The sequence below is a fragment of the Puntigrus tetrazona genome, chromosome 11, assembly GCF_018831695.1.
Source record: "Puntigrus tetrazona isolate hp1 chromosome 11, ASM1883169v1, whole genome shotgun sequence".
NCBI lineage: Eukaryota > Metazoa > Chordata > Actinopteri > Cypriniformes > Cyprinidae > Puntigrus > Puntigrus tetrazona.
The window spans coordinates 24042079-24060322 of record NC_056709.1 but is presented as its reverse complement, the minus strand read 5'-3'; the positions used below and the strand labels follow the sequence as shown (position 1 = coordinate 24060322).

The following is an 18244-nucleotide window of genomic DNA, read 5'->3' as shown; positions in this document are numbered from 1 at the left end:
AATGCAGGAGAATAGGTCATTTTCTTGCTTAAATTGTGTTGTGTTTACCAGCAAAAATATCTAAATATGCTTTGAGAAACACGTCTTATATAGTCTACTCCGTAACAAAAAGTGCAGGCTTTTATAAATATGACGTAAAATATAGAGAGAGAGAAAGTTTAGGCTCATTGTGCCTAATTTTGGCCTCTCGTTGCGTACTGCTTTATTGACCGACTGAGTTTGTGAAATCACATGTTCTGTAAACCGGCTTCCACCGGTTAAAGCTGAATGAAACAAGCCTTCAGTTCGTGCTTCGTTATCACCGCAGCCAATTACGGCCCTGTCTCCGAAAATCGGTTTTGCACAGATTGTGAGCTGCCTGTCTGAGTATTTGCCTCCGAGCTTCGGTTTCCCACCAGCCGCTCGCAATCGCCTCACCCCATCGCCTCTCGTAGGCACGTTGGGCGTGCAGCTGCTACATCAACATGACAAGTGTTTCTAGAACATTCTTCATTGTTCACTGACCAGTAATCGAAGTGCAATGGCCGCCGTCGGGGGATATTTTCTGCTGTTGGGCTCTGAAGAGCGAGCACCTGGGCCTACGCTGAGGAGAGAGAGATAGTCATGCTCAAACAGACCGCCTCATTGTGATTTCACCTCAGGCTTTGTCGCTCTGAAAGAACTCACGGCCTGCTCAAAATCAGTGGTGTTTGCTCGTTCATTTGAATTCACTGTAAACCTCACACTCCAGTGGTGGAGAGGGACACATTCGTTTAAATTAGCTTTAGCTCAGCAAGTGCAAATACGTTTATGACCTCTCTCAGACTGTGACCAAGATTTTATTGCTTAAAGCAGAAAGTGAGACCTCCACGCACAATTACGCATTGCTTTTAGCCTGGTTGTAATCTACTTCATTCTTAAAACACTGTGTATTTTCAGTATTCCTCAAAAACACCGCGTTTCTCATTATTGATATCTAAGGGCCTGTTTACATCTGGTCACTTCATGCATTGTCTTTGATGAGATAGCTGTCAGATCGTGAAAAGGTCGCCTAAATACCCTCTGAAATGCTTTTGAGATGCACTTAAATCCGATCGCTCAAACCACTTGAGGAGGTGGTCTAGTCCACATTCCAGATGAAACTGTACAAGTGTAAATGCAACTAGTAGTTGAAACCACATATGCAAATGTTGCTCCTCCAAAAATATTAAAATAGTCAATGCATGAGAGTGTTTTATAGACCGTATGGCATATTATAACCAGATGAGTGTCTCTTCAGCAAGCTGATGCGCAAATTACCACAAATGAAACTAAAATAAGTCACAGACGCTCAACATGCAGACTATCTTTCCAGTGCTAATGAATACAATTCAAAAGCTTATCTGTTGCTTTTGTTAATGTGAACCCTTTAAACTCTGTCAAACTTGCATATTTATATCTGTTTTGCGGAGACACATTTATGTGACCAAGTTGTCCATTGTATGGACAAATGCAGTCTTCTTCTTTTGAATTCCACAGAGGAAATTTTTGAAATGACAGAACTCAGAATTGTAATTTTTGTGTGAACATTCCTGGAAGATCGTGACTATTATTTGGCATGGATTTGGAAGAAACCACGTTGTAGTCATCTGGCAGCCACCCCCAGGTGATTTTTTCCATTGAAAATAAGTTTCAGACGAGTGTATGACTTTTATGGTGGTTTTTTACAAAGAAACTCAGCTCCACTATTCTACTATTCCAGAGAAAACGCGAGGACACTCATAAATCTAATCTGTAATTCAGAACAGAGAAGCCCGTGAAGCATATCTAATCCCAGTGAACCGGCTTTACAATGACCACAGTCTGTCATCAGCTGTGAATATCCTTTCAGGAACATGTCACTTCCTCTTTTTACTACAGGAACAGTGCTTTCAAACGCAAATAGTTGCTTAGCGCTTTCAGTAACGTGTTGTTTGGTTGTCGGCGTGAGCTGTACATGTATTATAAGCCAGGTGTTTTGATGAAATCTCAGATCGGTGTTTTAACATTGTTGAGCATATATAATCCTTTTCTTATCCTGTGTAAACCCACTAATCTTTGACCTTAATCTTAAAGTGCCACATTGAATCAGAGATGGGGGTTTTTTTCCACCCATGAAAGAAAAAAAAAACATTTGTTGATATCATTTTGCTCTAATTGAGGGACTCAATAAAACAGTCACTGGAGTTCATAATGCTTAAAACTGTACTCTTCATAAACGGTATTATAAATTACCGACCTGCAAATGTGGAAAAATAAATAAATTAGCAGGTAAAAACAACTGAAATCTGATATTAAAGTGAGATCTCCAAATGGGTGTCCTCAACAACACGAAGGCTAAGCGTCTTTTATTGCATTTCAGTCAAACATCTCTTTGTAATTTGATCAAATTTATGAAGCAGAGAGTAAATATGTATTTATATGAAGGCTACAGAAGCGCTGAGGCTCTAGACGGTGCAATGCTATGCCTGTCGGAGAAGGAAAGGTCAATGCTAATTTAATAAAGTGAAACGGAAATCTGCTAGCATGCTAAGCTAGGTAGCGCGGCAGGATGTGGAAGCAGAAGATACAGGATAAGAGCTGGACAGACGTGCGGTCAGAGTGTGTTCGTTTGCTCTGTAACCAGGTTAGCACCAGGATTCAGACATTTAATACATTTAAACAGAGAGACCATCCTCTTATCTCTTACTTTAGTCACACTTTTCTTGTTTGTTCCATTTTAAGGTTGTTGTCATTCAGTAATGCATGTTTATTATTGGCTTGTACCTCCACTATATGTATAAAAATGTTCACTACAATATCACAACAATTAACGCCATTGTAAACTATATTTAAATAGTTATTTAAAAAAATATATATTTTAAAATATTTGACAATATTTCTGTTTTCATTGCATTGTTTTATTATTATTATTATTGCAATTTATACCAAACTTTTTAACAGTAGTGTATATATAGGGCCCATAAATTTACATATAATTTATTTTGCTTAAAAAAAATGATCATGTTAACCATACAGTACTCTCCACCAAAATCCTATGGTTGTTCCAATTTTAGTCACTCCGGTGGACTGAAGTATATTTTCAAGTGAATTTCTAGTGAAAAATGAGCAAAAGATTGAAACAGAATCAAGTACATAATATATATCATTTACTTGAAATAAAAATGTCAATAGCTACTGTATTTTAGCTAAATCTAATGGTTGCCATGGAAACTCTTTTAAAGTACGGTCTTGGAAAGCATTTCAATGGTCAGGTCCTACACTGAACCTGAACTGCTGCGCGTTCTGTAGGCTTCATAGACGCTCTGTTCTCGGAAATGCGCTTTCTTCATGTGTCACATTTTGTAAGTCTTTCTTTGAGCTTTGTGTGCAAGGAATATTGGTGTGTGTGTGTGTGTATGTGTAGACCCCTGGTGTCAGCTGCAAAGATTGGCCCCTCCATCAGTGGCAGGCTAGCTTACGGTTGGTGCCTGGCAGCTGTTGCTAAGTCATTGCAACACTGGCCACAATTGCTTTAATCATAGAACCACAAACAACGACAATATATGTCTTTAAAATTGAATCAATTATTTCCAGTAACTTTTAATTCAGTTAGCAAAATTGTAATCAAAACTAATCAGATAACTTACCAAATTACCAGCGATTAATATTTTCCCATGTTGGGTTACAAAAGCATTCAGTTGGCATAACAGTCAGTGGCTTTAGCCGTCGTTATGTTTTATTTCCTTTCTCTCTCATTCTCTCATTTTAAGACACCATGTCAAGTAATTCGACTCTTCAACCAAGCACTGACTGCGGATTCGCAAAACATGAAGTGTCACTTCAAGCTTGAATTGCTTTGATGGTAGGAAATCCCTTATTATAGCATTTGCAGGGTCAGGAGGCATAATTAGTAGCATTAAATTTTATTGCAGATTTTCGTTTTTTTTTTTTTTTGTAACTAATCATGCTAAATTAAATTGACAGCCCCAGTTTAAATGCATCATCTATCAGCCGCTCTCTCGACTGCAATGTCTCAATTTGTGAATTAGAATGAGGACGAAATGAGTGGACGACGCAATAGACAGCGAGATTAGGAGGGGTGCAACGAAGCCAACGCAAAATTAAAGGACTGGAACAGCTGTGTGTCAAGCTGTGTGTATAGAGAGGGATCTGGCAGTGCTCTCTTCCTGTCCCACTGAAAGCCACTCGTGAGACTCAACAGCTTTCTCCCCATGACCCTCAATGTTCACACTGAGAGGGCCGGCTTCAATAGATCAATTACCCCAATGATTACGTTCATCAAATACTTGATTGAAACTCCAATCCCGCTATAGAATTAAATGTTTTTTTTCACTCACACACTCGTCCAGATAAGAGAGATGGATTAAAGACATTTTCGTTCTGTCATTGGCCCTTTGTCCGTATTACTTCTTTTCACTTATTCCGTTCCTTTATCTTCTTCCTCCATCTTCCTGTCTATCTTTCGTTGTCTTCATTAAAAGGTCACACTTTATCTCTCCGAGTTTATTCTTGCTCTTTTTCGTCTTCCCCACATCCTTTCCTCCCATTCCGCCACTTATTATGGTAAAAGCCATCTCCATTACTGTGAAGTTGTACACACGAGTACAGATAACACCCGCTGTGTCTAGTAATGAGTGATTGGACATCATTGAGCGCGTGTGTTTAGCTCGCTCGCCGTGCCGCCGCAATCCTCCTGCATCTTGGAGAAAAGGAGATAATTGACAGACGTATAATCCTCTTCCTCCGCATGGGACTCCGGGGAACCATCGCGGTGACAAAGTGATGACACGTAGAAAAGTATTAAATGCAATTGTGGGAAAACAGCAGGGGAAGGAAGGAGCGTAGACCGAGAGTGACATTTACATTACAGGGAGTGATTTAGAGAGAGAGTTGCTTACTGCCAGTCACTATTTCGGTTTGGATCGCATTGATTTATACCCATGCAGGGCAGCGGTTTGGTTTTGTTAGCTTTTGAATTGTGGAAATACTTGTTCATATGCCGTTTGGTCAAGATTGGCTGATTAGCATGGGCCGGTTAGCTTCTTTTGGGCATGATTTCATATCATTTATTGCAATTAATTTGTTCAATGGATAAGGCTGAAATAAAAGATTAGATAGAAACTATTGTAAGACTGTTAAACTTCCTTAGTCAATACTAATATGATTAACTGTCGAGTGAGGAACAGTCCCTTTTTTTGCCCCTTTGTATCACTGAAAAAAAGGTGGGTTGCTTTAGTAAATTAGATGAGTCATTGCTTTCCACATTAGTTTGTTATTGTAAAAATAAAATACAAAGGTACACAGAGATGGTAAAAGAGAGAGAAAAGGGGGCGGGGGATTCTGTACTGTATAAATTCCATTTTGGGAGCAATTAATACAATGCAATTAATGAAAAAGGCATTTTGTGAGTTTGTTAGCGTAATTAGTTATAGTTATTATAGAGGCAAAAGAGACTTGATTCGCTGTAGGTGTGTGTGTGTGTGTGTGTGTGCACGCACCTGCTATCCAGTTCTTTCCCACCTGTGGAATCCCGCAGCGGATTTTCAAGCTTTTCCAAGAATGAACTTTGCCGGCCGCTGTGGGCGATCACGGCACAAAGACCAAAGGAGTTCTTGAATGCGAGCTGGCACGTTCACTGGAAAGATATTACAAAAACTTCACCCAGCGTGAGTGCGACTTCCTCCGTTCCTAATTACAAAAGCGTCAATGACACAGCGAACTTCATTTTGCCTTTTCCATCGCTTTCTCTTCTTTCACGCAGCCCTGTAATGGGCTGAATGTTTGTGAATGCACAAACAGGTGAGGAGCTGCACCTGTGTCTCGCCCCAGTCGCTGCAGCTCTTGAATATTTACAGCCCACATGAAAGACATACCACAGAGTGTGTATGTCAATGGGTGGAAATCTCTTCCTGTTTTATCCTTTTAGTTTTTATTCCCGAAGTCTTTTTTTTTGGCACATGCCATCAGAAGTCATTTTCTGTACTCGTGTCATTTGTGTGGTGCAACCGTTGCTTGTTGCTTTATGCGAACCTCCCTTCCTCTCTAGTTTCCATTCAGTTTCCATTTAGTTCTATACACAAATATTGAGTGTACACAAGGTTTCATCAAGACTATTTGACAGGCAGGTTGTATTTTTAAGCACAGTATAGACTTCACCTGTGTACATATTGTAGGATCCCAAATCTGATAACAAAGAGTTTATTAACATTAACTTATTATTTAAAATAAAATAAATATATAAATATATATATTTCAATTGAAACTGGCATCATGATATAATGACCAACCTACTCATGCTAACCAGCAAAACTTAACAAAACAGCATATAAACACACATTTCATTTACTATTTTATATTTTATTTATATTCATATTATATTATAAAATCTACAAAGTATTTAATGTAAATCTTAAAACAATAAATTAATTAAAACAAATAATACCAATAATAATTTTAGATTTGCAATAATATTGATATTGTTATTTGTGTCTTTTTTTATTCTAAATACTACAATACAAATATTTAAAAAAACGAAATGAAACATTACTACATACACCGGGATTATTTACATATTATTACTCTTTTCATAATTCTATCTATCTAAAAATGTAAATGTTTTATAAATCATATTAACAGACAAACACAAACATTGCGAGCAGAATATGCTTGGGCAGATTTTGTAATGTGAGTTCAATCTTTTGAAGTGTGTGTAAACTCATCTAGAGTGTGGAGGACAGATCTGAGCGCGAGTGTGATCGCGAGATCAAAGAAGCTGAGCTGCTGAAGTCCTCTTTTGCTGCTAAAGAGCCCCATGATGCAGGTGAAATAAATCATCTGGGATGCTTTTTTTACCAGGATGCTTTTTTTTTCTAGTCGCCGGACAGAAAAACATATAAACACACTCGGGGGAGGCACAAATAATGGAGCTAATTTCACCCTATTCGAATCCACACAGGAGAGAATGTACTCACCCAAGAGAGCATGCTTTGTTGAAACGCGACATCCAGCGATCTATAAAAGTAGCCCCAGCCCTCCACCCCCAAAGTCCCTTTCATGTGTGTGTTGTGAAGGTTAGCGCATTCTCTTTGAAAGGCCAACAGATCTTTCCCCCGCAGGTGAGCGCTAAGGCCCGTAAGCCCCGCGCTGAGCCCCTGCCGCGCCGGGAGAAAAACATCTCTCCTCCCTTCAGCACCCATTCTCCGCTTTGCACTTTTGTCTTGTTCCGCCAACTTCCTTCTTTAAGGAGGTCCTGCTTGTGAATGGCCATTGATTCGGCTTTGTGTGTTTGTTTGGAGTCGTCTCCTTCGGTGTCTACTCCGGAGGCGGCCTACCCTGAGGCCTCGGCTTAGAGCAACTTAACCAGGCATTAGCTGCCTGCTGCTCGACTGAGAATGCATAATGAAAAGGAGCGTTTGATCGAAAGACATTTGTCCTTGGCTTAGTTAAAGCATCTTCTCGTTCCCTTGCCATTTTCAGGAGGCTTGTCGATGAGCCTCCCCGGAGTCCATCGGTATTTGCCACCATACACCCCTCCTGGATCAAAGCAAAGAACTGTGGTAAGACACCATCTACTGTATGTAAACCATTCAGTGAGCAGTTCCTAAAAGAACCTTTTTTTTTTTTTTTTTTAAATAAGTAATTTTGAGTGTGCTGCCTAGTGTTTCATCTATTCAGATTTTAAAAGTCGCCTAGTGCAATCTGACCTTTAATGTGAAAAACATCTTAAAAAAAATTAAATTACCTTTTTTACTATAAAGAATTTTTTGAGCAGTTCAAACGATGGAACAAGAAGATGCCAAAAAAGCAATCTGATGTTTACAAACAGTGGTGACATTTTTAGTGGTATCTTGAGGTAGAAAATGATGTTTTTTAAGTAGCAATCTATAGACGTTATGGGATAAAAGAATTAAAAAAGCAAATTCGAATTTTGATTTAAAAATTCTGACTTTTTCTCTTGCAATTCTGAGATAATTTCACAATTCTTTTAAAGACGAATTATTGTTATTGTTGAGTTAAATCATATATCATAGACAATAATATTTCTGAATTGAAAAATGAAATGCATTTAACTGAAAACTGGGTGTTTAATCTTGTTTTTACTGACACTAGTCTCCAGTTTGCTATTGTTAAGTGCTTTGAAACTATCTGTATTGTTAAAATCGCAATATAAAGATGACTTGACGACTTAAATCAAGTTATAAAATCTGAACTAGGAGATGTCAGAATTGTGAGACAAAATAGGCAAATGTTATGTGAAATGTTATAGGTTTAAATAATATTTCATGCTGTAACTGTAGGCGTAATATGGTATGAACTGCGTACTGTATGTGAATATTATATTATGTATTATCGACTTTTGAAGCATAAAATGAAATGAAGCCTTTGATGACAGAATTCTATAAAAGATATTTTCATTCTGACTCAAAAAGACAGAACGCTAAAATGATTTTTTCTCAAGTTCCATGGATTTTACCCATTCCCTCAACTTGTCACCTGTGTTTTACTGCCACCACAATGTTCGCACAGCTTCAATTGATGTAGGCTGTCGTCTACTAAACTGGTCTATAAAGAACTCTCATTTTTAAAAGTACTTAGCTTAGATCTTCAGTGATATATTCAACCTCTCAAACATGCAGACAGGTGCAGCAGCAGCCTGTCACAAAGGCCTTGAGGCCTGTTCCAGCTGCCCTGTAAGCCTTCAAGCTACGAGGCCGGCTACACACACTCACACACGCGTTCATCCCCCTACCAACTGCACCCCAGTCTGCCAGGGCACAGGTGCGTGTGCTCTGATGCTCCTCTGCTCACGCTGCGCAGGCGTATCACACTTTCTACACAAAGCCTGTGTTCACGACCTCCACCCCACTGAGACCGTGCCCTCTCATGTACCCTCACTCTACATCACCCCCAATGTCACACCTTTTCAGATCTAAGGCCAGCGCGCACCGTCCACATGAATGCTAACATGCAAAACTTGCTGCTAACATCATGTTTGATATTTAATTAAAAATTTTTTTGATTGTTACAAATGTGTGTGTGTGTGTGTGTGTGTGATACAGTCAAACCAAACATTATTCAGGATAGCAAAATAAAGTAAAAATATGGCATATTATATCCAAAAAAAACTTACTTTTTTTAATATATATATATATATATATATATATATATATATATATATATATATATATATATATATATATATATATATATATATATATTTTTTTATAAATTTTTTTTTTTTTATATATATATATATATATATATATATATATATATATATATATATATATATATATATATATATTTTTTTTTTTTTTTTTTTTTTTTGGGTTAACACAAACCACACACTGAACAAAATGTTGAGTGCCTGTAAATAAAAATTAAGCAGTTGTCTGAATAATTTTTGGTTGACTGTAGTCCATGACATACTTTTCTATTAAAGTTATCTGACATTTTCAAGATGAATTTGTTCTGACACTCTGAACTCTTGTCATATTTTATTACCATTTTCTAAACAAAAGCAAATATACTGTGAGCAATGTTGAAAGTGCCTTTCTATTATATATTTCTATTTGCTGCTTTGTCCTTGTGATGTTTTGTTTCTTAAGTATGACATAAGGGCAGATTTTTAACTGATGTCTTGGACTGTCACCTCCTGTTTGCGCCCGCTGGTGGTGTATAGCAGATTGAGAGAGGGAGAGAAGGAGGGAGGAGAGGAAATTGATGTTGGCTGAGAGACGCAGCGTGGACCAAGAAAGGCAGGAAGCTGGTAGTGCGGTGCTGAGATCGGGAGGGGTCACTGGCGGATGAGCACAGAGAAACGGAACGACGGGACTGAAAAACGAGATGCTAATAAAAGATTTGGCAGGAGGCCTTAATGCACTGAGTCAGAATATACTATCTGTCTCTCTTTCTGTCTCGCTCATTCTGCTTCCCAGCTGGAGAATCAAATAAAGCACCCAGCCACCAGAATTCTTCTGAGAGATGGAGTGAGAAAAGAAAGAAACCCTGGCATTTGAAAGCTTCCTCCTTAACTGAGAGCGCGAGGTGTTTGTTAAATGGCTTCAAACTCTTAAGTGGCCTGGATTCTCCTTTTTGTATTTTTCACTCTTTCTCTCACCCACCGGGCTCTGGGGGACGTTTCTCTGGGCAAAATCAAATGAGGTTGAAGATGAGGGCTATGTTCATTATGTCGGCTCTCGCTGTCGGCTTATTTGACTGTTGAGACAGTGCTCAGTATTAAATTGTGTGATTCCAGGTCCAATTAATATGGTCCACCACATAGATTTGATGGCAAGAATTTGTACATCGGTTGTAAATGTGTGACTTGATCCAAATAAGACAGCAGTCAGCTATATGCGCACAACAGTATTGCATCATCCAGAAAAATCAGTTCGTAATATAGTTTTAAAATATGTTATCATTCAGTATATATATAAAAAATATTATATATACATTTCAAAAGTAATGGCAAAAATAATTTATTCCATATTAAAAAAAACCCTGAAAAATATGAATCCAAATGTACACACATATGCATGACACAGTCATAAGAATTCAGTTAAATTTAGTAAGTTAGTTTAATTAAAAATGTTAAAAAAGAAACGTAAACATTTTTACAGTAATTGTATGACAGTTCCGTTTTAAATGTGTTCTAAATTATGATGTCATGCATAGATGTAATCATTTGGTGAGACTGTTAAATATAAATTAAATTAAATATAATAAAATTTTATATTGTAATAAATTGTATAAAATCATAAGAACTTTTAGCATACATTATATATATATATAAAAAACTGAATTATGATAACGCATATGTGTACGTTTGTAGATTTTATATTTTATATGACTGATGATCTTTTTTTTCACAAATTAATCTAAAAAGCACTGTTGCGCATTTGTTCTAAGATTATAATTAAAACATAATTAGGATGTTAGAGGTTGTGCTAATATAGTCAAACCTTAAAGCCATTGTTAAGCAAGCCGTCCAGTACCTGCTACCCTTTAAGATGTGACAGTATTTACAATACAAGACAGCTCACCTCTCATTTTTCCAGATGCAGCGTAGAGAACAAATCATGAAGTAGTGGCTATATTATAAAGTGACCTTCTGTTAGGACTGTCACATAAATATGGCGTCGTCTCGAGTTGCTGCTCTGCCTTTGGGACTTTGTGCGCAAAGTAAAATGAGATTTGTCGTACACACATCATTAGCTTGATGAGTGGGACAAGCGCTGTGCTAGCAGAAGCCTCGCACTATGAAAGTGAAGTCTGTGAATCCCAGTAAATGGTGCACAGAGCCGAGCGTGTGCTTCTTGTGATAATAATTGGGCAGTTGATTTGACATTCCTGCAGAGCGGCCGATGAGCTGCCCGTAGCTCAGGATGAGCCATTCGATATAATAGATCTGTGCCTGGACCATCAAAAAAACCCAGGGATGTCACACAATACAATTATAATGAAGTGTCCCCAAAACAGCTTGTAACCTTGTGTACTGACTGTACGTGAGGAGGGTTGGGGGTGGCTATAATTCACACCGTGCCTCCTGCTTTGGATCTGGCGACGAATTAGTGGCCTCAGCCAGTGTCACATGTCTTATTGTTAGTCATGGCGACCCTGCCAAGTCTCAAGGTCACCTGTTCCGCCCAGGCATGAATAATCTATTGAAGGATTGGTTCCTCCTCACTGGCTGCATGGAGATGTGTCAGTGTGGATTATTTATGCTTTATTGTGCCTCCATTGAAGGAGCAGTCAGTTCTGAAAATACTGGAGAAAGCAAGACTGATTTGCTTTATTAGCTTAGCATACGCAGTTGTTTCTTTTTTCATTTGAAGGTTTGGGGTCGGCAAAAGTTTTTTTGTTTGTTTTTTTATATCTTCTGCTCAAGTCTCTATTAATTCATCTAAGTTGCGATGGCAAAGCTACATTTTCAGCAGCCATTACTTCGGCCTTCAGTGTCACATGATTTTTCTATGCTAAAAAAACTTTAATTGTAACAATCAATCAGTACAGCATTATGGTATTTCTTATTGTAAAATAATAAAAAAATAAATAAATAAAAATACTGACTCTGAACTTTCGTACAGTAGTGTAAATGTTTATTTTGCTAGTCTTGCGTCAAAAGGTGATATGAAAGTGTGAAACAAAGATATTCCCACTCACACAGAGAAACTGTTTAGCATGCATACCCACGCTAATTTATGTTTAGGGAAGATAAACATCTGCAAAATCTAGCAAAGCAGCTCAGATTCAAAGCCCGTGCAGATCTGAAGAGGACTGTGTGTGAGTGTGTGTGTGTGTGTGTGTGCGTGCGCGTGTGTGTGTATGTATGTGTTTGTGTGTGCGTGGGAGATCTCATTATTTAAAGTGGACAGCATGTTCTTCCTCACCTTGTCATGCAGGCTAGTTTGTGCCACTCAGGACTAGCCCTTGTCTTTCTCTCGCACAACACAAGAGCACCACATGCTAAATGTCAAGCTCTCTCTCTCCCCTCTTATATGCTACTTACCCTGTCATCTCACACTCTTGTAGAAAGTGTTCCTGAGGACGTACCAGCCTGCTGACCCTCCACATATGTAAACAGTCTTCATACATGGCACAAAACCCTAGGTGCCCCCCTAGGTTCAGTCTTAGGCCCAATACAGAACTGGCTATCCTCTGCTCGGCCCACAGATGCACCACAGATGTCCGTATGTGTGTGTGTGTGTGTGTGTGTGTTGAAAAAACATATTTTGACCTCAGGAGACGCAGGTGCAGTGTACCGTTACCATTGAGAATGGGTAGGGAGTTTGAAAACTTTTTCAAGGTTAGCAGAAACCCCACAGACCAGAAACAAACTGAAGGGAACCCCAGGGATAGGCTTTTGTTGGCCAGACACACAGTGAAATCTAGAACAATAGGGATTCGGGAGCCCAGTTGCAGAGGATCATTTTTCATGACATGGCTTGGCCTTTAGCAGAGAAACATCTGAAAGAGCAATTTAAAATATGATTAATGATAATAATAAGGTCAAGTGGTCATCATTTATACACGCCGAGCCTTGCGCATCGCATGAAGAAAGAAAACCAATTGCCTGTACTTCTGCGAAAGTAAACACAGATATCAATTTAATTATGAACACTTTGTCATAGAGAACTGATGCACTTTCACTGAATGAGGAAAAGGAAAATTCCTTTCTTCAAGCCGAACATCCCGATTGTATTTTGATATGCACTGTAAATGCCATGCAGGGAAAATGGGTACATCTGTCTGGGTTGGTTTCTAAATCACGCCGCTCTCAAACTTTAACTGGCTTTATGAATTACCGTGTCCCATTGTTCATTTCGAGGAAAATGAAAAACAGAAGCGACATGAAATAGAGCAAGAAGCGATTGAGGAAAGTAAGATACAAAATGACATAAAAAGTTTCATGCACTGTTTGAGGTGAAGGATAGATTATTATTGTTGGGAATTACAGTTTGGGAAATCAATAACACAAATAAAGATTCTTCGCTAAATTCATTTTCCGCTATCATCCGTTATTCCCAGACACTTTTTGGGAGTGAGTGAGTGATGACTGCTAGATTATTGAAAGCATTTCTTCTCATAAATTCATGAGGTTGTTTGTGTCTCCTTGTTTTTTTCTCCCGAAAGACAGACATCATCAAACTATTAAATATGGATGGAAGACTTTTGTTTGTTCTTCTCAAATCACTTCACTTCTCTTGTCAAAAGCACGTTGAACCAATGGCACAGGTCCGGGCGTGTGAGGTTTGCATGTGTTCACAACCTGGGTCTCAGCTTTACCTGAGCTATTTGAGCATTTAGATTCACAGGACAGCAGCTGCACTTCCCTTTTCACTTTTTTTTTTTTTTTTTTTTTTTACTTTCATTTTTCATGTTTTTCCTTTTGTTCCCCTATTTCCCCCCTCTTTCTTTCATTTCCCATTTTAAAATACATTATTTTTTTTATCCTCTTCACAATCCTGGACCCATTTGACACACCATCAGAACAGCCCACAATAATCCAAAATGTGGTTTCTTCTGAGCTGAGATGAAAGGAAGGAAGATGCCCGCGCGCACGCACACACACACACACACACACACACACACACACATGCAGTGCCGCACTAGATACTTGGCTCTGTGATATGGCAGGGCTGCCTTGGGATAGCTTCAAAGCCCAGTGACATAAATTTATGATAGCAGCACCACACTTTTTGCCAAAACTGAGCTGTTGTGGTTCTGCTGAGAGGTGGGGTGGGGAGAGAGGGAGGATTTACTGTAGAATGCATGAGCATGATAGGGGGAGAACAGTGCAATTTTTGCCATCTTTTTGATCATGTTCATAAAAAAATGTTTAGCCAGATAATTCACATTTTCCTCATTAAAAAAAAGTCTTCTTTTATGGAATGTATGACTTTTGTGGAATTTTTGATAAATAAATACATATGACTATGCATATATTTAGAAGTTTTGGGTTTCAAAGTTCTCTTAATGTTTTTAAAAGAGAACTCTTTTGCTCACCAAGGATGTTTATTTGATTTATTTAGGGAAAAAGGTCACATTTTATTATATTTCTTTATTTAGCATTTTTAATGTTACATTTATGGGTTTTTATGCCTTTCTTGGGATTAGACAGAAGAAAGCTGACAAAAAATCATTGGATGGAGAGGGGGAAGTGGGACTAACCACGAGGCTGTCGGAGCTGAATTTGTTGCGATATAAAATAACCGCTATTTGTTTGAAAAGTAATTTAGTTTTGCTATGGAAATCCTGCTTTTTCAGCAGTCATTTCTTCAGTGTCACATGGCCTTTAGAAATCATTCACAGTAAAAAAATTCATCTCCCAACTCTCTATTGACTCGTTGCCCAATTGAATTTCTGTTGGAACAACCGTTGCCACAATTCAAAAACAAAAAAATTCAGTTGGGCCCATGAAAAAAATTAGATTCTAGTGCTTTTCTAGAAACATTTCTAATTGTTATTATAGACGTAAACTATTGAGCTGCTTAATATTTTGTGTAAACCATGATGAGAGTCTTTCTGAATGATTCATTAAAAGCAAGAGTGAGTGATTTGTTAATGAAATGAGATTACATCATATACATGTTCTGTATAATTGTTCATTTTGCGAGTACACTCAAGCAGACTCGAGTGTTTTTTCACTGATGACAGCTTTATTGATTTGAACTTGCGATTACCTTTTACTTCATTTGATTATTTCAGATTAGCTAGAATTTCTCATGGATATTTTATATTTCAATTTCATCCGAATTAATATTTTTTGTCTTTCTCTCTCTCTCTTTTCAGAGGAGGACTGTGTGAACTGCACGGAGGAGTGTCGAGTGCTGGGTCACTCTGACCGTTGTTGGATGCCCCAGTTTCCCGCAGGGGCTGGAGGAGCAGGAACTCCCCAAGCCGAGAGCTCGGACTACCGCACCAACCTCTTCGTACCAGCCGGCATGGAGGCGGTCGCAGTGGAAACTGAAACTTACGAGACGGTGTGCAACCCCAATGGCAAAAAAACTTTCTGCACATTCGGGAAGGAGCGTCGAGACCACACCATCCTCGTGGCGAATGTTAAACCTTACCTAAAGACCAAACGTGCCCTCAGCCCTCTCTTGCAGGAGGTTCCATCTGCCTCATGTAGCCCAACCAAAGGCTGCAGTACAGGTTCCCCGTGCTCTTCAGCCAAAGGGATGGGTGACGGAGCCGAGGGTAAACCCAGCACCAGCCACTACGGACCCCCTGATGGACAGTACATCTCTCCGAACAAGCAAAACAAAGAGCAGGGCTACTCTACGCTGCCTCCCTCCGACCCCGTAGCCAAAGTCCTGGCTGAAGCACGTTCGCGGATCAGCCAGGAGACGGCGGTGGAAATGGACAGCGTTTTGGAGCAGGGCGGAGGAGAGATGGGCCGCGGCACCATGGACGCAGACCAGGTGGTCAGAGACATCGACAAACTGCTGCAGGATTGTCGGGGAAACGAAAACACCCCCATCAGAAAGTAAAACAGATTTTGTGAGCATAAGAAACCACAGCGGACGAGACATGGACCAAGTCGAGACGCTCTCTGAGAGAGCGTGACGCAGATGGGGACGTTTTGCGAGGGCAAAAAAAAAAACATGCGTACTTGAAGATCTTGACAAATAAACATAGAGAGCAACAGAATAGTTTGCTTACGTTCGTTTGGATGCCGTGTTGTGTTTTTGGGGGCAAGGGAATTTCTTTAGAGTTGCAGAAGTTGCTGCTTCTGGCTTCTTGTGAGCTTTTTCTTCTTCTTCAAGTGCCCACCAGCTTCAAACTCTTTCTTACAGGGACATCTTTCTGTCACTGAACTGCAGATGGAGCGTCCCACCCTTCTCCTACAGGGACTTTCGGAGGAGAAGGGGTGGACGAAAATGGTTTGTTCTGACAATCGCAAGTGAAAAGGGTTCGAGGGTGCCACGGACGCCCCTTGAACAGTTGGACCACACCAAGACAGAGACTCTCTCTTTAACTTTTATTGGCTTTGTAATATCGGCATAAAAAGTGCAAATGATATCAGCAAACTCGGAGGGGGGTGTGTGGGGCCATGAATCTTTAGGGCGGGTGGGGAGGGTTGATAATGAAATGTAACCATTCTTCACCTGTCATTTCTAGTCACGTGTAAACTGTGTCCTCCTCCCCCTATGTATATGTACACATGGAACATTCCAGAACGGTGAACCTGTTACTCTCACTTATTGGTCCTCTGTGATCATCTGTCTTCAGCTTTTCACTACTTTTAAAGTGACTTTCCATGTGTCTGACATTAAGTTATAACAGTCACTCTCTTGTATATTAGGGACATTTTTCCTTAACTGTGAAAAGATATATCTATATATACATATAGATAAATATATATATAAATATATGAACTTATGTATAGTGTCCAGATAACAATGAAAATATTTATACATTTTGTAAAAAAAACAACAAAAAAACTAATCTCAGAAAAAGGGTGCGCACAGGATGAAAATGCAGTCGAAAATATTTATTGAACTGCAGAGGACACTGTTTCAATTTCATAAATACAATACATTAACAACAACAACAGCAACAAAAAAAGAATTTTAAAAAAAGGAAATGTCCCTTCACATTGTCACTTATACACAATACCATTTTAATGTGCAAAATGTATCCAATTTAATGTGTTTACATCAAAACAACATATTTTTATTGATTTTTCTGCAGTTTCTGTGCATTTGAGCCAAATTGTTACGTGTACAAGAGCTATATTGTGTATTTTATTAAATTAATATATGGTTGTGTTGTAATATACATGGGCTTATATTGTACTTGGCAACTGATGCCTTAGTAGTCGTCAAACTCTATGAGTTTAATTTCCATTCGGTTTCATTCTTGGTTCACTCTTCCGCTCTCGCTTTCTGCTTCGCCTCGCTGCTGTGCGTTTGGACAGGTTATGTTGTTTGAAACACGTGTTGGAAAAGACTGCTTACATGACATGTTCACTACTTGCTAAGCAACTTGTTTTTGTCTACAAGAAACAAAACTAAAAAATAGCCACACATGACTACAGTTTGCGTAGTTTTTTTTACAATACAAAGACTGTTTTATGGGCAGCTAATTTTACAAAAATGATCATTGTTTGGATTCATTGAAGTGTTTTGTTTTTTCTTCTCAGCCGTCTTGCTCTATATCCATTTGATGAGCAGCAGCGAAGATTTAAAAAGGTCTTTTTAAATCTAGTCTGTTTAAGGTCATTTGTACTGCAGAGGGTCGGAAGGATTCGGGAAAGGAACGTGCTGTTCGTTTCGTAAGGACCTAAAAGATGTTCCCTCTGAGGAATTTGTGAAGTCATGGACCTATTTTGTCGTGTTATCTATTCTTTCGCTGAATGCATAAAACGTGCCGCTTAAAAAAATCGCGCTGTTCCAAAAACTAGTGAGTTGCCTCTCTGTCTTTTGATGCAAGAGGAACAAACCGATATTTTACATGAATATCAATCATTTTGAATATTAAAAGTTAATTACACAAAGCGTTTCTCACGTGTCTTCTGACATCTTGGATATATTTTTACTAAGCTTGTTTCAATGCGTTCTTCAGAGTTTTATATCCACTGCCTTTGAATACGACCAAAACGAAGGTAACTCAAAAGTCAGCACTGATAAACCTAGCTTCTGAAACAACCTTTGCATCAGCAGCACAAAGGTTCCCATCGAGAGGGCTCACAAGTTTTTTGGAACGTTTTTTTTTTTTTGTATTTTCTATGTCAAAT

At 38.8% G+C, this 18244-nt stretch overlaps 1 protein-coding gene across 1 annotated transcript in view; it reads left to right on the top strand.

Annotated features, from left to right (window-relative positions):
• Positions 1–17539, top strand: part of pcdh17 (protocadherin 17) — a 65464-nt gene extending 47925 nt beyond the window's left edge. The window contains exon 5 of the mRNA XM_043252612.1: positions 15295–17539. Coding sequence (XP_043108547.1) covers positions 15295–15995 — 701 coding nt within the window. The 3' untranslated portion in view covers positions 15996–17539. The remainder of the gene's footprint in view (positions 1–15294) is intronic.
• Positions 17540–18244: the final 705 nt, after the last annotated feature.